This window comes from Phyllostomus hastatus, unplaced genomic scaffold (assembly GCF_019186645.2).
Source record: "Phyllostomus hastatus isolate PE091 unplaced genomic scaffold, TTU_PhHast_1.1 phas_contig_34, whole genome shotgun sequence".
In the NCBI taxonomy this organism is placed as follows: Eukaryota; Metazoa; Chordata; class Mammalia; order Chiroptera; family Phyllostomidae; genus Phyllostomus; species Phyllostomus hastatus.
Window position 1 is genome coordinate 16277933 of NW_025333857.1, and position 24271 is coordinate 16302203.

Consider the following 24271-nt stretch of genomic DNA (forward strand, 5'->3'; position numbering starts at 1 on the left):
GAGGTCACTGTAGGACTGCGTTAGTAACCAGTCTCCTCCAGCATCTGGACCTGGGGGAAGGAGGTAGCCAGGAAGGTCTGGCAAACAGCTCTGTACCTCCAAAAAATTAAACCCAAAAATGATTACTTGAAATGGCCTTTACGAGGTAATAAACCTGTCATAGGTAAGATGAAGACAGTATAAAGCAGAAAATAGACTTGGAGGTATGCTGTGTAGCATGTACAACCTTCCGAATAACAAGAGTAACAAGTCCTCAAAATGAACAAGATTAACAGAGCATGGTAATTTCACCTACTGGATCCCTATTCTAGACTTTTCTTGAAGGTAGACCTTGAATAATTTACCAGTTAGCAGATGACTGTAGAAAGCTGTATGATAGTCCAGTTCTTGTGCTTTTTCCTTTCGTTTTGAATTTGATACTCTTCCCCAGTAACCTCAAAGAAAAGTTGGTATTAATCATATCCCAGTAAAACTATGCATCACAAGCGAGTACCCTCTTTATTGGATTTTTATGACGGTATATGGACAAAGGAAGAAAACAGATTCGCCCCTGCTGTCTTCATTCTGGCTTTTTCTTTCGGATCCTGATCGCAGTTCCAACACTCACCAGCAGAGGTCTCTGTAGTCATTGTTAAAGAAACTGGCACCCTCCTAAAAAAACACATTCCCAGGGTTCTACCTCCATTGCTCCAGTAAACCGTAGAATCTGGCTCAGATTTATTAAATCCACAGATTTTTATTTAATGTCCACAGGTGCACAGTATTAGAAACTGGTAAATAGTTATGAAGAAGAAAGGCCTCACCCTTGACATTTAAATATAATCAAGAAGTTATAAAATTAAAACAAATGACCTCCACCCTTTAAACTGCTGTGGACTAAGAGAAATGGTTCCTTAGGATTTCCTTTACAGAAAATATATTAACTGCTTGCAATTTAGACAATCATTTTACAGCTCAAGAAAATGTAAAAAAAAGGAATCCTGCTCCACAAACATTAATAAATTGTGACTTCACTTGCTGTTTAATAGTTCAACTAGAAAATATAAGAATACCAATCAGACTTGCTACTGTGGGTCTGGTCCTCCATGTGGGAACATAGTGTAGCTGATGAGATTTCCCCCAGCACCAGTGCTAGATTAACATTGCTTCACTTACATGCCTTTTTATGCTTCATCGTTACAAAGAACATTGCTTTGGAAGATGATTTATGTTTTTAAAGAATCCTCTGATTTATAGGAGAATCACAGGAGAAATTATAACCTTAACTGAGGCTATTTTAAATGGGCCCCTGCTTGTGTCCCATATTAATTTTCATATACCTATGCTGAAGATGTTTCTAATCAGCTGAAGATGAAGATTGGAACCAATGGAACAAAATGATGTCCACCGAGGGTTAATCTAAAAATAATTTTAATTTTAATTCTGACCACTATTAAGTTATTTTCTTTAAAATGGACAAGGGGGAGGCAGAAATTACTCAGCATTTATGTCCATAATTCTTGAATGGTACAGTTGTTTCCAGCTTTATTTATTAGATGTTTTTGGAATAGGAAGCACATTTTTTCAGTAAGAAATAATCTTATCAGCAATGGGTTGTTGTTCCAAAACAGCCAGCAACAACCTAGTTACTGTCCAGTGTAGATCACAGGCCTTTGTGCTATAATTGTTTTCTGCTCTATTTCATTGCTCTTCATTTAATTATCACAACAACCTGTGCATTAGGTACCATCATAATAAAGAATTTACATGTAAGGAAACTGAAGCAAGAAAATAGGATAGGATTTTCCCAGGCTTATGCCGCTAATTAATGAAGGAGCTGGGACTCGGACCCAGGAAGTATGGCTCTAGAGTCCATGAGTTTCCTCACAGTATAAAGGAACTGCTTGCCCACTCTTATCACAGCGTGCTAACTGACCTAATGGGAAGGGAGCTGCAGACTTACCTCCCTCCTTTTTCTCCAGTCACTGACCAAACAGGTAGCAAGAAAGGAGGAATACTCACTCTTCAGGAAGGATCACTGGTTTGATTGCCAGTCAGGGAACATGCCTGAGTTGCAGGCCAGGTCCCCAGCAGGGGGCACATGAGAGGCAACCACACAGCACTGTTTCTCTTTCTCCCTCCCTTTCCCCTCTCTCTAAAAATAAATAAATAAATAAAATATTTAAAAAATGTAAGTTATAGATATTAATATCAGCATGCATTCCATGTCTTAGGGCCAAAGAACAGGGTTTGGGTTTTGACTCTGCCATTGACTTAGGTGATTGTTCAAGCCTTAGTTATCTGATCTGTCAAATGGGGACAATAGCAAAATTTGTTTAGAGAAACAAATGAAGTAAAGCATATGAAAGCATCTTGTATATTTGAAGTCTTTAATAAGTTTAACTTCTGGTAATGATTACTATTGTTTTTCATTCACGTGGGTGCAAAGACTGACTGTTTGAAAGTATTCCAGAGACATTGGGTGGCCAGTTATAGCCCACCTATAGTTAGAAATTGATGCTGGGATGATCTGCAAAGTGAACAATAAATATGCTCATTAATCAATAAACTAAATGCTGTACAACTTTCAGTTCTTTGGTTTAAACAGGATTAATAGATCAGTGTTCTGCACATTTGAAGGAGTGAAAACCTCCTGTAATAAAAGGGGCTCCTTTAAAACATGAGAAGAACCTATGTTCAGTGGGAAGGCCCCAGGATCTTCATGGCTAGTAAATGTTTGCTCTTGCAGCATTTCTGAGGACTACCAGTCCTGATGAGTCAGATGGATATTCCATTAATAAAGGTGTTAGTAAGGGTGATTTAGACTAAACTAATCAAGTTATTACTAACGAGCTAGCTTGTGTGCTGTTTAACTGCATCACATCCTAGAATCATAGAGATGCCTGCATGGATCCTGAGAGAGGAATGCAGAATGCAGCACATCCGAAATTGATTTGATCATAGAACTACTTCTTTCTCCCTTTAACTCCTTCGCCCTCCACAACAGCTCATGGAATGAGCTTTTCATGGAATACATTTGGAAGCCATTTTATCAGGAATAGAAATTATTTAAAAAAATTTTTTTAAGATTTTACTTATTTATTTTTAGAGAGGGAAGGGAGGGAGAAAGAGAGAGAGAGAGAGAAACATCAATGTGCGGTTGCTGGGGGCCATGGCCTGCAACCCAGGCATGTGCCCTGAATGGGAATCGAACCTGCAATGCTTTGGTTTGCAGCCCGCGCTCAATCCACTGAGCTATGCCAGCCAGGAGAAATTATTTTATATCACTTAAATCCATGGAGATTTAGACATGGCTAAATGCCTAAATTTCAGGTACTGTGCCAGGTACGTTCACACGTTGTCTAATTTAATCAACAAAGCACAATCCTTAGAGGATGATAAAAAAAATCAGGCTCAAAGCATTTCAGTAATTGTCCTGAAGTCACTTAAAGGGATGAGTGGCAGAGCCGAAGGGGACCCCTAATCTCCTGACCTCCCAGTGAGTGCTCATCTTACTCCTCTTACTTACCATAGGAGGGGCCCAGGCCTCAGCGAGACTCACTCACAAGCTCATCTGTTCTCCACTCCAACTTGAATCTGAGGGTGATTTTCAGAATTCTCAAACTAAACTACTGAGGAGCCACATCATTCATCAAAAACACCTTTGAAGGCCACAAAATGTAGCCAACTTTTGACCAGTTTCTTAATATATCCTCTACGTTGGCCTCTTTCTTGTGTGCAGTGACAAGGGAACTTGGAAAAGAAAGCAGACCCATCCTGAGGTTCTTTGTAGTGCAGAGGCTGCTTCCACTGCTGCTCCTGCTGCTGCTGCAAGAGCCCAGGCCCAGAGCGCGTGGATTCCTCCCCTCCCCCCCGCTACCCGCACTGTAGCTGTTCTATTATTCATTCTGGGCCTTAAAAAGAGAAGGGACAAAGGGAATGGGAAAGAAAAGGAACGTCTAATAGGTGAACTTTGCAATGGTTTGGCAGCTTTTATGAAACACCTTGCAGGGGAAGAGGTTGAAACAATTGACTGGGTGAAGCTCTCATGTTAACTGCAAGCCAGAAGTTAAAGGCTTTATTTCCAGCTTCGATCTAGGAAAGCACAGAGGAAGGAAAGAGAAGTAGCACTTATTAAGCACCCACTGTGTACAGGTGCTTTATACATATTCACAAATTTTAATTTTCATCATTCGACATGAGTACAATTCTCGTCCTTGTAAAGATAATGAACACCGAGGCCCGGAGAGTAACTGAGTAACTGGCCGTACTCACACCCTAACAAGAAGTGTCCGACTCCGCAGAGGCGTTGTCGCGCTCACCACGCTGCCTCCCGGCTGACGGCCGTTTCCCCGCTGCCATGAGAGAAAGACAAAAATGAAAACACAGGTGTTCATTGCATTCGATTACAGAGCTTAATAGCATCCTCTTTGAACTGATAAATCTTAGATTGACTACTTGGAAAAATATTTTTTAATGTCCCACTTTTCTTAAGTCATACGCTACTTGATTACAGATGAAGATCTTGTTATAAGAATAATTTCATCACAATTTTAGCTTCCATGAAACCTTTCACTGAGAAGCTAAAGATACTTGATGGGTATTCATTAAGGTTCATTTAGTTCCTTTGAAGTACGGACTCATGATTATTACACTTAGGGATGTGAGGCAACTGAGGCAGAGCCGTTAAGTGCCTTTTCCACACACTCTCGTTAACCTACATTAAGGTCCCGAGTCCCAAACTGGAGTTGTTTTCGTAAACGTTTCTCCAAGTTTATGGTTCCTTCATAAAAATGAATCAAGTAGCCACAGTATAAAATATCAGGAAGTGTATATTGATGCCTCTGCCTCCACATTATTGACATTTTGGGCCAGGTGACTCCTTGTCGTGGGCTGGGCAGTGGGCACTGCAGGATCTCTGGTGGCATCCCAGGCCTCTCTGCCCGCTAATGCCCGCATTACCCTTCTCCCATGTGGTAATCCAGGCTCTCTCCAGACATTGCCAAGTGTTGAAAATCATGCACACACTTTAGAAAATAGCATATGTGTGTTAAGAAATCACACTGTGTGTAGAATGCTCCTTTATCAATGTAATTTTTCTAATAAAGCCCAATGGTAGGCAAAGAACCCAAACTAAGTCAGGGCTAGAAAGAACATATGAGGATCATACTAGCCTGGCATTTTTTCAAATTGTGTGAAATCTGAATTTCATAGGGCAGTGGAGAAAAAACACTTGGGTGTTCAACTTAGCTTAGGAAACAGCTAAAGAAGATTCATTTAACAAATATTTATTGAGCACTTACTATATCCTACTCATTCTACCAGGAATTGGAAATACATCAGTGACCTGTCTCTTTTGATTTAGAGCATACACAGTATCTAAGTAAAGTAAATAGTATGTTTAAAAAGTATGTGATACATACTTTGCAAAATGAGAAAGTAGGTCAGGATAAGAGCAATCACAACTGCTGGACTTGGGGGATGGATTGTGGTTTTAAATTGAGTATTTAAACAGCTTTTCTTGTGCTGGACTTAGAGTCCCTGAGTGGCAGAGGGACCAGAAGCCTCCTGACTTCTGATTCAATTTAATCTCACTACTTCATCCTGTGTGGTTTGGGGAACCAAAATTTTGTTTTCACATTAAATCAAGTGTTGTATTGTGAAGTGTGCCCCCAGATCACTTAGAGAAGTGTTTCTCACCTGGGGATGATTTCCCCCAAGGGGCAGGTGGGTTGGAAATGCCTGGAAAGACCTTGTGATAGTCGTGACTGAGAGGGGCGGGGCCACTGCAGTCAGTGGGTAGAGTCCGTGGATGCAGCCACATACCTCCCAGGGCACAAGGCTGCCTGCCACAACGAAGAACTATCTGGTCCCAAATGTTGACAGTGTCAAGGTTGAGAAAGCCTGACCAAGGGGCTAACCAAGTTTTCACCTCCTGCTAAATGACTTGAAATGATCATCATATGGGTTTTGCACAAAGTGTGTCCCAAAACTTCACATCTAACCTTAGAACATGCTTTCCTCAATGGTAATAGTGGAAGGGAGGGATCATTAAAATCTGCAGGTTTGAACCAACCCTTGTCTGCATGACACCCACACATCCAGAGCTTTCCAAATTCCTCTCATGGGTTACTGCATTTGGTTACCTCCATGATGTCACGCGTGCAGCTGTGTGGCTTCTAACAGGGAGAATTCCTGAAGGATTGACTACACCTCTTATGTTTCTTCCAGGTGTTTGTGTAGAGTTTAAGTAGCCATAGTCTCCGTGTAGAAAGATCTTCTGAAATGCAGTACTGCAAACAACAACAAAAACGTCAAAAACATGTGTTGCACTTACCCTCAGGCATACAAGTGTTTTGGAATTTAAATATTTTTCTGGAAAATATATAGCCTGGCTGACATTTTATGGCTTTTCAATACATCTTTATTATTTGCAGTGAGTTTCAAGAAAATAAAATAGAACACTGTGTAATGGCAACCTTAACCTCTATGCATTGTGCAACATTCTAAGGCTGCCTCAGGGCAATGCATGCACTTCCCCAAACAGCAGCGCTCTGCAGAGTCCCTCTGTTTGATCAAGATCAGCAGTCAAACTGCACTGAGCTTCAGGCCGTGAGGTCCTTTGGATATGCACAGTGATGTTGGTGAATTTCTGCTTCTCTTAGTTGGTATTAGCAATGGATAAATTCTCAGGAGATTGGACACTGAAACTTATTTGCACCTTACTGAAACTTAGCTGAAATTCATCCATACTTATCTATTTCACAGGTTCCCATTGCTTTCCTCTCTTTCCTGTTTCATATTTTTGTCTTTTTCCCTAATCTCTTTTGCTGATTTTTTTTCCTTTTTCCTTTAGCTGGATCCTTTCAGAATTCTTTGCAACATGTTATTTAGAATAATAACAGAATTAATTAGAATGATAATAATACGATGCTATTTCTGTTGACATTTATGATATTTCTGTTGCTTGTTACCTTGTACTATTTAAAGCATAGTCATTTATTTCTTTGTTTCTTGATCAGTTTCATGCTAGATTTAAATTCAGGTGCATTAAATACCCATGAGGTTGCTAATACTATTTAATGTAAGGGTCTTGTGTTTATGTACAGATTTTATGAAGCCCAGCTTGCTAGTAACAATAAATTCCTATCTATTGATAAATAAACATATATGGCCATAGAAACTCATGAACCTCTGCAATAATTCCATGCTCCCACACTTGCCCCACTGGTCCAGAGTTGTTTGAGTAGGAGACAATGCTAGTGAGTCTATTGTGCTGGTGAACTTAATATATAGGATGTGACAGTGACCCGTGACTGGTGTAAGAACACAATGTGGTTAGGAGAGAGGAAACTTCCTCTCTGACATGAATGGTGCCCAGGGAAACCTGGAAGCTGTGAGACTTGAGAACTCCTTACTTCCCACAGGGGGCACCCAGAATATCTAATTCTTCAAGAAAAAAAATATTTAAGAAATGTTAAATCCAAAGGAAAGAGTCTGAATCCAATTGAAAGTTTGAAAATATGGTAAGGCAACCACAGTGGGTTTTGTAGAGTGAGAGGGAAATGCATGAAATAAAACAAATGGTAGACCGTCCCGGTGAAGGGTACGTGCGTCCTTGCACACAGCTAAAGCTTACGGGGGTAAAGAAAAAAATGGAAAACATGTTTGGGCAGAAATGTTTGGGGGAAATATTTTAACTTTTCTAACCTCACAAAGGGAAAAATTTTGCAATAAAGATAAAATTGTATTTCTCTGCTCAAGCTCAAACACAACAGTCAAACTCCAAATGAGAAGAAGGACAGTAGAGGAGGAATAAGCCTTTGGCTTCAGATGTGTGCTGGAAATTTCATTTCTGCTATCTGTTAGCTTTGCCATAGCTTTTTGTCTTTGAACTAGTTATTTAATCTCTCTTAGGCTCAGTTCTCTTCCTGAAAAAACAAAAAGTCTCTCTCCTATGAGGGTTAAAGAACATGGATTCATCAAACTTTGGGCTCTCTGAAGATGTTGTGGGGAAAGGGGCAATGCTGTACTAGATTTCTTCAGTTGTGTGGCTGTTTCTGCTGCACACATTAGTACAACCCCTGTATGGGCACAGGAGAAGGGACAGATAATGGTTATAAAACACCTACACATTTTAATTCTTAGGCACAGCCTCAAAAATAACTTGTTATCTAATGGAACCCAAGTTCAGAAAAGATCTGGGTCCGGAACAGTTCCTGGTGCACTGATGAAGAAGGCCAAAAGATAAGAGAGAAGGATTCGTATCAGTGTCCTTTCCAAAAGTGAATGTCTCCTTGAACTTTACCACTGCTGTTCCCTCTCCCTTCGGAATACTCAAGTTTCAGTCCTTTTTTTTTCTTTTGGTCATTAAGCCTGTAGGAACTCCAACAGTCTTCTAACCTTAGTTTCTGCATATGTAAAATAGAATTCTAATCATTTTTCTGTCTACTTCATGGTGTTGTGGTAAGAGAGACTTAGGTGAGATAATGTCAGTAAAAGTTCTTTGTGAACTAACATGTAGTGAACAAGTGGGAGGATTTCTAGTGTTGGTGTAGGTTGATGAAGCATCTTTGTTTACGCCAGGTACACCAGGATGCAGACCAATGGTTCAGTCTCCTACCCAGCAGAGGACCCGACCCCTGTAGACATGTATATGCATTTCTTATGATTTTCCCTTTTCTTTTTCTCTCATGCACAGTCTGGAACTGAAGTGGTCTCATATTGAATGGTCACAGACTGAATATGAGGTCTGTGAGAACGTGGGCATGTTGCCCTTGGAAATTACCAGGAGGGGCTACTCCATGGACTCGGCCTTTGTGAGTGTAAAGGTAACAACTCCAAAATGTAAACTGTCAAGCTAAAACTTAGGTTGCTGGTTGGTGCCTTTGATTATTTTATTAGAAAAAATCAGAGTAACCAAGAAAATTTAAAATTGCGGGCGTGCCACACTAATCTGGAGATCCCAGATGCAAGATCTCCTTGTCCCTCCATCCTTTATCTAGCTTCCTTAGCTCCTAGATGTGGTATTTCTAACCCTGTTCTAGTTTTTAAGTCTGGTTACTAATTATTGAAGTTTGGTTTCACGGGGAGATATATCCAGCCTAGTGAACTTGGACCACACTGTGCTTTGGAAAGAAACGTTGTAGGTAAGACATTCTGTGAGGTGCCCAGAGCAAATTTCAGTCCCTAAATGGCTTTCTCTTAATATGCACCAGGATCACCTCCTCTTGTCTCAGTGCATCAGGAAAATTAGGGGATAAACCTATCTTAAAAGTGCCCAAGTCATGCAAAATTAAGAGAGCATATTTCAATACAGGCACCCTGCAATACAAGGAATTTTCAGTAATCACTTTGAGATTAGTCAAGTTGCTATTCCTTTCTATTGACATGGCTTCTAGAATTGAAGGTTGTTTTTTTTTCTAGGAGTTGCTATTATAATAGCACTTCAAGAGAATAAAGCATGAAAAGCTTTTATGTACTAAAGACAGCAAAAAAGCATTAAGAACACCCTCCTCAATGTAATGAAAGGGACCTCAATGTAATGTAATGGTATTAGGTTCTGGGAAAAAAATGACATCTCAGTTAAGTCTCAGTTACAATAATAAATTCAAATCATCCTCAGAACTTTGTGCACCTAATTCTACCATATCAAGACTTAGCGATTATCTTTCCAGTAGACACAGGTTCTTTGCCTCAGATTTGTGGGTGCTTTATTGTTAAAACATTAGACAATATGGTATGCCCTATAGCTTTCTGGCAGATTGTTTATGGGAAAAGAGAATCTGCCTGGGTGGTTTTTTAATAGTCCTCTAGTCCTCCATAGAAAGCACCATATGCTCGAGTCTGGAGTTTTGGGCCACAGTACCATTCACCTTGCCAGGCAGAAAGAACATACGTGGTGTGACATGGAACCTTTTGTCTCCTTAAGCTGAATGCACACCATGAACCTGCCGGCTGAGTGTGCAGACTTTCATCAAACACAGGCCTGAGACCTGCAGGGACGGCTCTGTCCACAGCACACTGCCTGCTGCTTCATGCCAGAGCTTACTGGCTTCTTGACTGGGTACAGGGAAAGAGAAAGAACGTTACCTACGTGGTTTGCCCTGGTTTGCATTGTGCACTTTCACTGGACTGATTTCTCCAACCACCTTGCCTCAGTCCATTTCTTTCCCACGTAGGATTCTGTAAACTCAGTGGCAGTAAATACCAGGTAATTGCACGTGCAAGAACCATGCTGGGCTGTGTAACTCTGGCATATGGTGGCTACAGGTGTATGCTGGGCTGCCTTTCCATGATGAAAGATTCTTCAGGAGGAGCCTTGGCATTGTAGGCAAAGAGCAAATGGGATTTTAGGAGGTAATACCCTACTTGAGCAAACTGTTCCCCCTGCAGGCCCATTGGCAGATGGCAGAACCTTTGATCAGAATTAGAGATAATGTCTGAGGCCATAGAAATAGGAATTTTAGAGTTTTTAATCATGCACTTCATTCCTTTGTAAGAAAGGGAAGAAATATGTTAACCTGCTTTCCTGACCATCTTAAAACACCTAAAAAATTCCAAAAGTAACAGCTGCCTGTGCTTTCCATGGGGTTCTCATTCAATGCCCTCTTTCTCAGTTAAGGACACTGTTCTTAATATACACAGGTTTAGGCTACCTCTGGGGGAAGTTAAGGCCATGGCTCTAGAATGCCTAAATCACTTCTGGTTTTAAGCCCTAGGAATGGGGAACAGAGGATCAGTCAACAGCCTCTTTAAACCAGAGCAATTTGGGGATTTTTGCAATTTACTTGATAGAACCTTTGGATTCTGGGTGGGGATTGCTTTTGTGGGGTTGTTTACCAGGTCTGCCATTCCCACAAAGTCTTCATTTGTGTCTGCGAAGAGGGATGGTTTCATTCAGACAGGAAAATGGAGCAGACTTGCTTCAACTCATGTAGTCTAAAGGCTTTCAGGGCCCTGGAGCTCGTAGGAGACCTCCGAGCTTGCTGACCAATCAGCGCGCAGGCTGTCAGAGTGCCTGCGTTTCTTGTCCTCTTCGCTCCTCCACTGCCTTTTCTCTTAGTCATTATTTTACTATTTTTTAAAAGATTCTATTTATTTATTTTAGACAGAGGGGAAGGGAAGGAAAAAGAGGTGCAGAGAAACATCAATGTGTGGTTGTCTCTCATGCACTCCCTACTGGGGTCCTGGCCTGCAACCCAGGCAAGTGCCCCGACTGGGAATGGGACTGGTGACACTTGGGTTCTCAAGGCTGGCAGTGAGTCCCCTGAGCACACCAGCCAGGGCTCTGACGCATTATTTTTAGAACAAGGTTGGGATAAAGGGAAGGTAATGAAATAAAACCTTGTAACAAAGACAAAAATATTATTTAAAATTCATGTTACTTTCTCTAATAACTGAATCATGCATAAAGAAGCCAAAAAAGTTTTACTCCCATTGATACTAGTTTAGAAAATGTTAACTTTTTAAAGGAAGGTCCATGTAGCTCAGATCAAACATGGCTTATTATAATTAAAAAAAACATTACATGAAAAACATTTTAAGAGTGAGTTTAGTCTAGTATGAGACTAGACTAGGTTTCTTTGCTATAGAATATTTATTTTCATTAAAAAAGGCATTTCTTTCCTTTTAAGGTCAACCAACTGTCAGCTACAATTGGAAAAGATTTTACCATGACTCCATCTAAACTGATTCAGTTTGACCCAGGTATGCTTGGTGTCTATAGTTTGTTTCATGTTCTTATAAGAATGTCTGGAGATTTTGGGGAGGACAGAACATTATGCAGCTTCAGCTGACTAGAAACTCTCAGGGAATCGTATCTCCCCACTCTAGGATAGATTGGTTTGGACTTGAGGTTTTGCCCCTCATATTTTATTTTATTACAAGTGAATATTTATTCAAAATGAGATCATAACAAATAAAAATGTGAAGTATCAAAGCAAACGTCCACAAATACAGAAAAAATGTTGTCATTTAAAAAGCTATTAAAAACTAAAATAATTAAAAAATTTGCCTCATATTTTGATGGACATTTTCAGACTGTTATAGTGACATGGATTCTAGAAGAAATTTCTAAATTATTTCTATGGGAATAGGTTGCTATGAGGAGATTCCAGGGGAAATTATTGTTTAATTAGATAGCATATAATTTCCATTCAATTTGTGAAAAATTTTGCTAGGTGCAAAAGGGAACACAAAAATATGGTGCCAACTCTCAAGGATGTTCTGTCAGGTGGGAAATACTGACATGAAACAACTTACTAACAACACATTGGGACTCAAAGGATGAACCATTGTTCTGGCTAAAGAACATCCTGGAAGATTTCCCAGAATCCTCAGCAGGTAGAAGAAGGGGACTTTCAGTTGAAAGACAGACAGACACACTTTTGGGGACTGTGCCTAAAGCACTGAGGCTGGAGCTGTGCCTTCTTTCCCTGGCTTCTGAAGGTGGGGGCAGGTTGCTGTCACTCACTGCTCAGCATGGTTCTCCCTCCTTCCTTCTGCTCTGGATCACCTGTTCAGGGGCAAATGGAAAAAGCCTTGAGAAGCAGCCGGGACCTAAGGCTTTGTGGTGTCCTGCAGAGCAGGTGTTCTGTGCTCTGAGAACACACCATCAAGTCCAAACTCTTGCTGTATGGCAAAGGCAAAACAAAATGGCTGAGATACCATCAACCCTCCAAAACTGACAACTTCAATGTTAAACATAGAAAAGAAATGCATTTCTGCGGTGCATCACAGGCAGCATGATGTTTGAGCACTGTTTGTGTGCTGGGACTGCCCTAACAAAGCATCATAAACCAGGTAGCTTAAAAACAGAAATTTATTTTCTCACAGTTCTGAAGACCAGAAGTTCAAAGTCAATGTTTTGGCAGGTTGATTCCTTCTCAGGGCTGTGAGGGAAATGTGCTCCTTGCCTCTCGTCCACTCTCTAGTGGTTTGCTGGAATCTTTGGCATCCTTGGCTTCTGTTGTCTTCATGTCTGTAACGGCATTCTTCTTGAAGGTGTGTCTCTGCTCAAATTTCCCTTTTTTGTAAGACCATTTTGTTTTCAAGTAAGGTCACATTCTAAGATACTGGGGATCAGGACTTCAATATATGGAATTTTGAGTGACAAATTCAACTTATCACAATGAGGCTTAAATTTACATTGCAGAAACCCAAATACTGTTGTTGACTTCCTTCCAGTGATATGTTTCTGATTTGCGTAAGTTTATTCCTTAGGCTGAGCACACTTTGTGAGAGACCTACTCCCATTATGTATTTAGTGTTCATCTTCAGGTTTCAGAAGTCTATTATGTTCTGGTCAAGGGCAATACACCCTTTCCATACTTCACATTAAAGCACTTTCAATCTTTCTACTTTTTGAGAGCCGAGAGTCTTTGTCATATGTCATCTTTATTATTGGAGGTCTATTTGTTACAAGATTGTGAGTGATTTTGGCTTTCGGTAGATTTGAGCAGCCTACCAGATGCTCTGTGTGGACTGTGGAAACTAGAAAGTATCACACTAGAAGGATCTCTGAAAGCTACTTCTTAGAGATCCCACTAGATAACTTAAATACCCATTTGTCTAGAAGAGTTTAACATGATGTTTTGAGGAGATACTAATGACTTCTAAGGACCCTAAATGGTCATGATTTTAGAGATTATTTAGACTTGTTAAGAAAAAGAAATAAACATCTTATAAATTAAAATGAAACAATACTTGGTTGTTCATTGTTTAGGAACTTATTAGTCAGACACAGTGTCATAAACTGAAGTCTTGCTTTAGAGAATTTTTTAAGTTTCCCATGTACACAGATCCTGTAAGTATTTATTTACTCCCATTTGTTAACCCTTACCTCTTTTGGATCTGGTGTCTCCAACCTCACACCCATCCCTTTTGCCCAAGCAACCTGTCCATTTCTTTGAAAACAGCAGTTTCCATGATTGGAGAAGAACAGGGAGTGAGAAATCAAAGATGGTGGGGTATTATGAGGTTACAGAGCTCTTGGGAGAGAGCTGGAGAGAAACTGAGTGACTTCACACTAGTGAGCTACACTCAAGTAAGCTTGCCTTGCAGACATTGTACTGAGCCAAAAACTGACCCGGACTACTTTGCGGTCAGCTTTTGTGATTCATCGGAGTCAAAGTGTAGATATTCATAATGCAGTGATTGCTTTTCTTTAAAATGTGTTCTTGAAAGGTTTGCTGCATTCTTAATGGAAACTTCATCATTCCTAAGAGTCAAAGGGTTTTCCAGAGAGTCAGATCTCTAAGGTGGCATTTGCTAAAAAACATTGAGAAAATGTCTTTAAGTGGTAAAATCTGCTTCTCAGGAGGGCATCCAGGAACAACCTAGCCTGTGAAGTGGGATATGTCTGCATAAAATGACACCTCCCTCTCTCCTTCCACACCTTTTGTTTTATGGGAACAGGAGGCCAGTTCAGGCCTTCTGAAATTGCTTATAATCCCAGTAATTTGACAAATACTTTTCACTTTGAAAGTGGGAAAGGAAGGAAAAGGAAAAAAACAAGTTCTTAATTCCAATCTCATTAACCTAAAAAGTTGGTCCTATGTGCACACCTGGTAGGCATAGAAACAAAGTCGAAATGCAGGAAAACAAATCAGAGGCACTCAAATGAAACTTGGAACAGTTTCTCTCTAACCACCTGGTTCTACTCCACTAAAAAAAAATATCTTAAAATAAGAGGGGCTTTGGTTAGGCTTGGGAATATATATATTTTGTATTAGATTTTTATTTGAATAATGATTGACTCTCTGAGCTTTGAGAATCAAAACAGTTCTCTGAATAGTAAAAATCTTAGTATTCATATGTTTTCCGCCTTGTCCAGCCTCTTACTGCCCTATGCCAGTTTCATCAGAATGGTTGCCTATGTGGTCTCCCATCTTCTAGCCTCTCTGCCCGAGCTCCTAAATCTACCCACATCATAATTTTAGTTTCATTTTTCAAGACATCCTTTTTCAAGAGCCTTCTCAGTTGCTGTGGTTTCAAGTCTGAATCTGGCCACCCAGTTAGTGTCCAGCAGTCGAACTAAAAACTGCTACTGCAGCCTTATCACCCTGTTCACTTGCCAGCTACCCTGCTCAGCTTTCCCTGAGCAAGGCCACAACTTCGCTGTCTTCCTGCCTTTGCATCTGCTGTTTTCCCAGTTCTTCCCTCCAAACCCTTCCACCTCTGGGGCCCACATACATATAGTACTGACAATCTATTCTGTATCTTTCAGCAGCTAATCATACATAGCCTTGAATAATTGACTTTTCTCATACTTATATCTTATCTCTTCAAAGAGATTTTAAATTCCTTTATGTCAGGCTTGCTTATGTTATACCTCTGGTATTTTCCATAGCATCTAAAGCAAAGGTAAGTATATAATGGACACAAAATAAAAATATTTTGATGGATTGATTCATTCATCCATGTGGTGGGACTTATATAATATTTTCTGTTAGATACTTCAACTTCTATTTTTGCAAACTATGGAAGTAATTGATTTAAGAACTCAGTTGATATTGAAAGCCTAAGAAATTAGCTGTCAGCCTATATTTAAAAAATAAAATTATTTCAAATACACTTTTTTTTCTTTTAAGTGCAGCCAAGGGTAGGATAAGTGAACAGTTCCATCTTTCCATTGGATTTGACTGGGTATCGATTAGGCTTGGATTAGATCATGAAGTCTGTATTGACCTGCCGTCAAGGAGGCCGTTGCGTAGATGGCACAACTGAGAGGCACAAATATGTAGAAAATGATCTGCAAGGACAAAATTACTCTGATCTTCAGAGGGCTAGAAAGAAAATGTTAAAGTGTTTGTGGAGATGAATGCATGGGGATAAAAGCACTTAACTAGCCCAGAAGTAAATGATAGGATTTTAAAAACTTAGTCCTAAAAGGTTAAGCCGTAAGTTTATTATCCTTTCTCCCCTTAAATTTGATCCTTTTCTCTCTACTAAACAGTGCTTTCTTTTCTTCCTGTCACCACTTTTCTTCTAAATAAACACAGGAGGATGTCCTGGCATCCACATCATGGAAACTGGTCAGGATTACACAACATCAGAAGTTTCTTCCAGCTTTAATATTTTGCATTTGGGGGTTGCTTTGCATCCCATCTTCCTGCTGATAGGATGGCTGGGGATATGTTTGAAACATCAAAACTGTTTAGTATTAAGTTGACAAAGTTACGTAATCCAAGCCTGATTGTAACTCCATCTACAGAGGCAGACAGAAAGAAAACAGCAATGACAACAAATCGGCTCAGTCTATTTCTGGAACTCCCAGCCCATAAGTTCTCTCTAGGGGGATATCAAACTACTGAGTATTACATCATCAGCAAAAGCGTTTGCAGGCGAGAAAAGATCTCAGGAAGTGGGGCAGCCAATGGAGGCAGCTGTCTTTAGAAATCAATCATTTCAAGGGTTCCGTGAATAGCACGAAGTATCATCCAATAATCACTTCTAACTGTCTACCGACATCTTAAGAGTTTTGAAACTAGTACGCTTTTAAGATTGCAGTACTTGTTTATTCTTCAGGAGAAAAGGGGCAGGTCGGGAAAAAGTTAAATCTTGGATCTCATCTACTAACCATTTTTCTGTTCATCCCTTGCAAAATGCAGCTTACTTTTTGTTACAGTGCTTGCATTTAAATGAAATCATTGTCCAGGAACAAATGTGGTCTTTTAATATTATTTGGGAGAACAGCAGGACCTCAGTGAGTCGGTAGCAGTACAATAGCTCACTCAGGCTACTGCAGTTGAGCTGTAGACATGTTAATTAATATATTTCTCTGACACCTAGGTGATTGAAATAGCAATTAAAGAGTAATTAAAATGTTTACTTCTTGTAGGAATGTCAACTAAGATGTGGAATATAGCAATTACCTATGACGGATTAGAGGAAGATGATGAGGCCTTTGAAGTAATTCTGAACTCCCTGGTGAATGCAGTTCTTGGCACAAAGACAAAAGCCGCAGTGAAAATTTTGGACTCAAAAGGAGGTATTCTTTTGATCCTCATCTTGAAATCAGAAGTGGTCCTAGTGCTGTAGCTGCTTGCTTTCAACAGCCAATGTGCTTGATAATGCCTTCACATCAAAATGCTTAATTTCTTGTCAAGAAAGCAACCTCGTCACGATGTAGGCCCTTTATTCTGGTTTCTGCTTCATGCGGTTTTCCTCCCGCTAAGAACTGTCCTTTCAGAAAAGCAACAAGTCAGTGGTGCAGTTAGTTTTTTTCCTACCCGTTTGTTGTTCTCACCAAGGGGGAAACAATGTTGGTGAGAATCTATCGACAATTATTTTCCCCCAGAGTCTGCAGGGCTGTAATTATCTTCCTCTGTTAAAGAGAGCTCTTCATGCCTAAAATCTGAGCCCCCACTGGAGTGTGACCAGGAAAGGTCTAAAAAAGGAAGGAATGGGAGAAAAAAAGATGTGAACGATGGAGCTGGCTTGGGGATTCAGGAGCAGCTGGAGAACATTAATGAATAACCTTGGGCTGCAGGGCCCAATAGGTCCTGGATGGTATATGCTAAGGAATAACCTGTGAATCAAATGAAACAAAGACTAACCAAAGTCCTTGGTGCTCTCGATGTTTTTCCGGCCAAATACCTTCTTATTTGTCTATTTAGCATTTGACTACTGTTCAGTTAGCATGCTAGCTCTTAGTCGGCTCTTTTTATAGCTGTCATGCCCGATGGCCCGTATGTTTTCTTTATTTGAAATCTATTATCTCCTTTTTCTCATCCTACAATAAAATAGACACCATCATCTTTCTTTTATCGTACTCATATTTTCACTACATTTCTCCCCACCTCCTTTCCACACCAAATTTACTTCTTTTTCAGTAGTATTTGCTGGTCACATTAAGTGTATGAACTAAACGAAGTACACACTTTACAAATGAAGGATAAGTTACCCAGATGTGAGTGCTGGGTTTTGATTCTTTTCAGACTAATTGACAGTGTTTCAAGAAGAAGTAGCTCCATCAAGATTTACTGGATCTTTGCTCTGTAGCAGTTGAATGCTAATTTTTATAGCTGTTACTTGATTTCACTGATATCTTCAAACAGTTCCAGTTTCTACCTCAAGGAGACTGGGGAAAGGACCATCACTTGGTAGTGGCACCTGACCAAGGACTGAGCCTGGTGTTTGGAGGAGCATTATAACAGGAACAGCAGTGAGGCTGTCGTGGTATAAGTGTGATGTACAGTCATGACAATGGCTCTTATTTGTGGTTTGTGAAATCAGTTTCATGACTGTAGACGTGCAGAAAGGCACAGCTTTCTGCGATGGAAACTGCTGAAGAGCAAAGGAGTTTCTGGCAAATGGCTAAAAGGCAACATCTGGTGGGAAACCATTTGTCTAAGTTTCACGACAAGCTGCTGCAGGGGCTGTGTTGATGTCAGCACTTATCTGTTAGAGTAAAACGCTGGGACTGACCTGCCATCTTGCGTGCCTCCAGGACAGTGCCGCCGTCCTCCACAGTCCTTCAACCCCGACAAGCACAGCTCGCAGAAGAAGGGCATTTGGCACCCGCTGTCCCTGGGGTCTTCCTTCCCTGTCATTTCTGGTTCCTTTCATCTGGAAAGAAGACCTCTTCCATCTTCCAAGCGGCCTGCAGTCACCAGGGGAGACACCCCACAGGGCCTTGATTCTACAGATCTTTATGGAATGAAGCTTAGGACCCGAGGGAATGGCAAAACAGTAAGGATGGGGACTGCCTGGTTTTTGGTGTGTTGTAGTACATATTAAAAGAATTAAAAGATATCAATGAGTATTCCTAAGCACTGAAGAAACTGTTTTGATTCTTATAGTGAGTGGGGGCCATAGTTCCTTGCATAATCATGCAGTGTCTTTTGTATGCAGGTAGCATAATGCTGTCCCACTTCATTAATTGTACTAATTGAAGTGATAGATATACTGACTCATCCATATAATTTCAGCTTTGGTTTCTCTTGTAATGAAGACAGAGAGGGAATGACCAGTGACCCTGGAATAGAATGAAATTAAGTAAGCACCCTACTTGGGTGTGGAGACCATGGCTTTGACAGCATTAACACAGCATTCTAACCTGGCACATACACATGAGTGTGTATGTGTGTGTTTTAGGACAGGTGTGCCCTCTAGATGTACCAACAAAATAAGGGTATCTTTTCTCCCTATTGGAGGCTACGAATGTAGGAATCAATATTGATAAGCTGTGATTGGTCCAGCGGTTTTAAAATTCCAATGATTTGGACAGGAAAATCTTGAGAAATACATTTAAAAATTTTTTAATATTAACAAGATCTTACTGGAAAAGTTTTAACCTATTGCTAATTATTATTCAAACCAGTTTTGTTCATATTTTGTCCATATCTTTGATTTCAGGTTTATCCATCCTCTGTTTATAGAAATGGAACAGACATCATCTATAAAGTAAGCATAATCTGAGAGAATTGCTAAATTTCTTGTATTCATGGATGCAAAACAGTGAATCAATTTTTTATATGTTTTATAAATTTCTGTTCTGAAATTTGTTTTGGAGGCTTGGGTGATCAGAAGAAAAACCTTTTTATTTTTATCCAGTTTTTCAGTTGCTCATTTTTACAACAAATGTTTTTGTTTGCTATCTTGGTGTTTGGTTTTTCTTTATTGTCATTTATTAATTTCCCCAGTATCATGGAATGGTTTCCCTGCAACTGAAGGATGACAGTTCCCCCGTGCACCAAAGGAAGACTGAAACATCCGTCACTAGTCAGCCACAGAAGGCAATTGAGGTAGCAGCATTGCCTCAGGCAGATAAGGTGGAATCCACAACTAACTCACACTTCCCCAGACAGGTAGGAAAAGTTTTTTATTTCCTTTTCACCTTACAACAAGCTGTTTCCTGAGCCATAACACAGCTTTCAAGCTTGGGGATCGTTTACTCAACACAAATGCTACTCATCAAATGAGTACATGAAGTGGGTAAGTATGTGATCAAGGTACAGTAAATCACATCCCTGCTACCTTTGCTTCCTTCCCATAGAGCCATTTGTCCTCATTTCCAAAGAACTGTACACTGGAACTGAAGGGACTCTTCCATTTTGAAGAAAGCCTCCTAAAGCTGTATAAGTGCGATGGGATTGCCTGGAAAGCTTGGAGCCCCCACACCAAGGTGGGACACAGGCTGAGCAGCCAAATACCTTTACTTGCAGTGAAGCTTGTGTTAAGGTTAGGAGGGAACGCTCTGTCAACTCATGTGGTGTCCGCCTGCTCTTACTACACTTTGAAGGAGAAACGGAAAACAGTGGCCTGAGTGGCACTTTAGAAATCACAATATGCATTAGTTATATCAATACGATTTTAGAATTTAAGAAAAAGAGAATACATTTGTTATAGCAATACAGTGTAAGAAGCATTTGTTTAATTATCAGGATGTCAAAGGTATAAACTTGAAACTGCTAACTTCAGTAGAGTTTTCTGTAGGAAGCCATTGCGTTTCTGAAGGTGGAGAGTTACAATTAGGGCTGACCTCCTTTCTGGTGACAGGACTACTCTGTTCAATTTAAGGGACTTGTAGGACCCTTTATGCTGAGAACAGACTCCAGATTGTAAAGACCATTATGATGCGAACGCCGACAACTGTTTTTCAGGAGGTGGAAGACAAGTCCTGTCCAGCCGGGTGGCATCGTCACTCTGGCTACTGCCACTCCTTGATCACAGAACAGAAAGGCACATGGAACACAGCTGCCAGAGCTTGCAGGGAACAGTAAGAAACCTTGTTTCACATTTCACTGATATCCTTCTGTTGCCTTCTTATTTTCTCATTGCTTCATTCATTCAATTGTTGAGTATCTAGCACCTACTTACCTGGGTTTGTTTTAAGAACCCAGAGAGAGTTCTATAGTTCAGGATGGGTTTGGGGCCGACCTTTGACTTAGATTGTTTATGGCAAAAACGTATCATTGCCACAATTCTATTCTCAATCTTTTCTGTCTCAATCTTTTGGAGAAAGTCAGAAAGAGCTTTTCTGAGTTAGCAGCATTGTGGGTCCTAGCATTTTTTATTAATAAAAATTTCTGCTTGTTGATTTAAAAACATGTAAGCAATGAGAGGTTGTACAGCTTCAGACCTATGCCAATGTAAGGAACATTGATGATTATGAAATGAGGTGGCCAAAGGGTCACTGGGTAATGGAACACTCAAAGAAGGGTGACTTGTGGTCAAATAATGACAACAAAATTTACCTAGTTTAGAAGGACTTTAAAAATTATAAGTATCCCTGACCCTCCTTTTTTGCATTCCTGGATATTATACAAAACAGTGCAATTAGATGAATATGCCCAATGGCTGGAAATTGAGACTAGAGAGGTCTCTGCTGGATACCAGCCAGATCTGGCATGTTGTCAAATTTAAAAAGTTATGCTCTCTAAAAACTCTGGTAAAAAGAAATGAGAGGGCGAGCCACCTTTGGAAAAAGCTAATCTCAAATATATATCTGATGAAGATCTCAAATATTGATAATACAAACTCCTACAATCCAGGTGCAAAAAAGGCAACCTGCTTTCAAAAAATGACTTGGAAATTTCACAAGAGAAAATATACAATTGGTCATTAGGTACATAAAAAAAATGCTCACCACCACTGGACATTGGGAAAAATGTAGATAAAAATCATAATGAAATACCACTTCACACCCACTAGAAGAGTTAAAAATCATGAAGACAGGCAATACCATGTGTTGTAGAGCAAATGGAATTTTAAGGTGTTGTTGGTGGATACATAAAATGGTTCAACCACTTGGTAGAACTGTCTGGCAGGTTCTTTAACACTTACATGAATCTACCCCGTGATCTAGCAATTCTATTCCTAAGAATTCACCCAAGAGAAATAAAAGTACACATTAAGATAAAAAGACATTCACAACAATTTCTTATAGATCCTTTTTTATAATAACAATAGTTTGGGTCATTTGTCTTTTTTGTTGATTTATAGGAGTTCTTTATATTATCTCCATCAAAAGAGAATACTGTAAATAACTTTTTTGATAAATTATTTTATAAACAATCAAATAGAATGAACTTCTAAAACTTCTGGTGATGTAGATAAATCTCAGAAACATTTCCTAGAGGGGAAGCAACTCAACGTAAAAGAATACATATTATATGATTCACTTAAATAAATAGAAAAAATACTAATCTATTGGTTGGAATTAGAAATAAAAACTAATTATCTCTGGCAGGAATTGTGGGGTGACTAGAAAATAGATGATGCTTTGTTGGTTGTTCGATGAATATATACCATTGTCAAAATTAATCAGATTGAATAATGTATGAAGTATGCATTTAAATGTGTGGAAATTATACCTAGATTTTTAAAAAGCTGACAAGATATTTTTAAAGTATATTTAAAAACTGATCAACTTAACCATGCTTTACTTCACTGATGTATTTCATGTCCTAACTATAAGTAAAGGTGACATAGAGGTTAGTCAGTGAGGGGCTTTCATGTCTTTGTTGATAAGTTGGTGGCATAAAATGTTAATTTTTTAACTTATTTATTTTTAGGAAGAGGAGAAGGGACAGAGACAGAGGGGGAAAGAAACATCAATGTGTGGTTGCCTCTTGGGGACCTGGCCCACAACCCAGGCATGTGCCCTGACTCAGAATCAAACCAGCAATCCTTTGGTTCACAGGGCAGCACTCAATCCACTGAGCCACACCAGCCAAGGCAAAATAAGTTAAATTTTTAAAAATCCTATGGATATTCCTTGTTTAAATATATGTATTCCCATAATACTATATGTTAAAGGACAATTAAGACATTTTTCCACCAAAATAAATCAATGCCCTTGTTGTTATATGATGTTTAGCTGGCTCTGGCTCCTGGTGGTTCTACAAATGAGCGATGCCTACCATACCCTGACCTCAGCAGCCCAGTTCAGCACCTGTAGACTCATGCATATGGCTTCTTTATGGAGTCAACCCATCCCCTGTTTGGTCTTCCTCCTTTCTTGCTGCCTTCTATTTTTATAAGCATTATTGTCTTTCCAAAGAACCCTGTCCTCTCATGATGTGCTCGAAGTAGGACTTTAGTTTTGTCATTTCTCCTATAGCAATGTTCCAGGCTTAATCTCCTTAGGACCCGCGTGTTCATCTTTCTGGTAGTCCAGAGTCCAAATGTCCTACTTCAACATTTGTCTTAGAAATAGTGGAATGGGCCTTTTTCCTCCTTAAGGAAAGACTTTGATATGGAGTCAAAACTCTCTGAATTAGTAAGGACAAGATTACAGCATGCTAGAGAGGGAAAGATACGGTGTCTCTATTGACAACAACGAGGGCAAGTGCAGAAGTGCAGTTTTTGCTGGGATTTAGTGGTAAAGTATGATGAGCAGAGAAACAGAACCCGCAAACTTCAGGTGTGGAAGCAGCCTTCCTGTTCATCTTCCAGTGGTTTTAAATAACAGTGCAAGGAACTCCAGTGGCCTTAATGAAGCTTTACTTGCTTCTTAATGTTCTGAGAAAAATAGGTACAACACATGTTGAGTGACACCTTTCCATCCATTCATCCATGTTGGTGTAAAGTCACTAACAGTCTTTTCTTAGAAGAACTACTCTTTCTTCTGAGATTATCATCTTCTAGCTCTTTAGTGTAAAAAATTACTTCTACGACAACTCATAGTAACATTGTTGATGGCTTCATGTTGACAACTCTGTATTTGTCCTCCAATATCTCTGTTTATTTTATTTTATCAATCCATCTAATAGCAGCTGGATTTTAATGGTAAGACTAGTTACAAAGGGGTTTTTTCATATACCTATTACTATTCTACAATTCATTTACCCTAGTAATACAATTAAGGTCCAAATTAATTGAAAAGCCTAGCTACTCTCAAGCATTTGATCTAAGATTTCATCTATAACCTGGTTTGAAGCATCTTGACCCCATGACCCTTTTACCCTAGCCTGACCTATTTCTACATGCCTCTTTGCCAGTAACACTTTCCTTTATATTACATGTTATAGTTTACAGAATTCTTTCACATTTATTAGCTTATTTGGCCCTCCCACAACTTTGGTGAGGAAAGAAGGTATTATTATCAACATTTTACAGATAATACAAAGACATTTGGGGAAGCAAAATCCCTTGCTTATGGTTATACAAGCTAATAAATGAGAGAGAGGACATAATTTTTTTTACTATCCTCTGGGGGATCTCTCATCTCAGGTATTGAGAAGGACACTCATTTTAACTTTGTGTTAGGCTAACCTAAAACAGTTTTTCAAAACTATGTGTAAATAATTTTGTATCTTTCATAGCAAAGACATATTGGGAT

The 24271-nt window shown here is 39.6% G+C and overlaps 1 protein-coding gene across 7 annotated transcripts in view; it reads left to right on the forward strand.

Annotated features, from left to right (window-relative positions):
* Nucleotides 1-24271, forward strand: part of FREM1 (FRAS1 related extracellular matrix 1) — a 160492-nt gene that overhangs the window by 126043 nt on the left and 10178 nt on the right. For 4 of the 7 annotated variants that reach the window (XM_045840792.1, XM_045840790.1, XM_045840793.1 and 1 more), the window contains 8 exons: nt 8681-8810; nt 11616-11688; nt 16823-16972; nt 18434-18675; nt 19342-19389; nt 19629-19793; nt 19982-20110; nt 20589-20704. In XM_045840792.1, coding sequence (XP_045696748.1) covers nt 8681-8810; nt 11616-11688; nt 16823-16972; nt 18434-18675; nt 19342-19389; nt 19629-19793; nt 19982-20110; nt 20589-20704 — 1053 coding nt within the window. Of the gene's footprint in view, nt 1-8680; nt 8813-11615; nt 11689-16822; nt 16973-18433; nt 18676-19341; nt 19390-19628; nt 19794-19981; nt 20111-20588; nt 20705-24271 lie in introns of those variants that run through there. The other 3 variants (XM_045840791.1, XM_045840794.1, XM_045840795.1) reach the window with 3 other exon arrangements.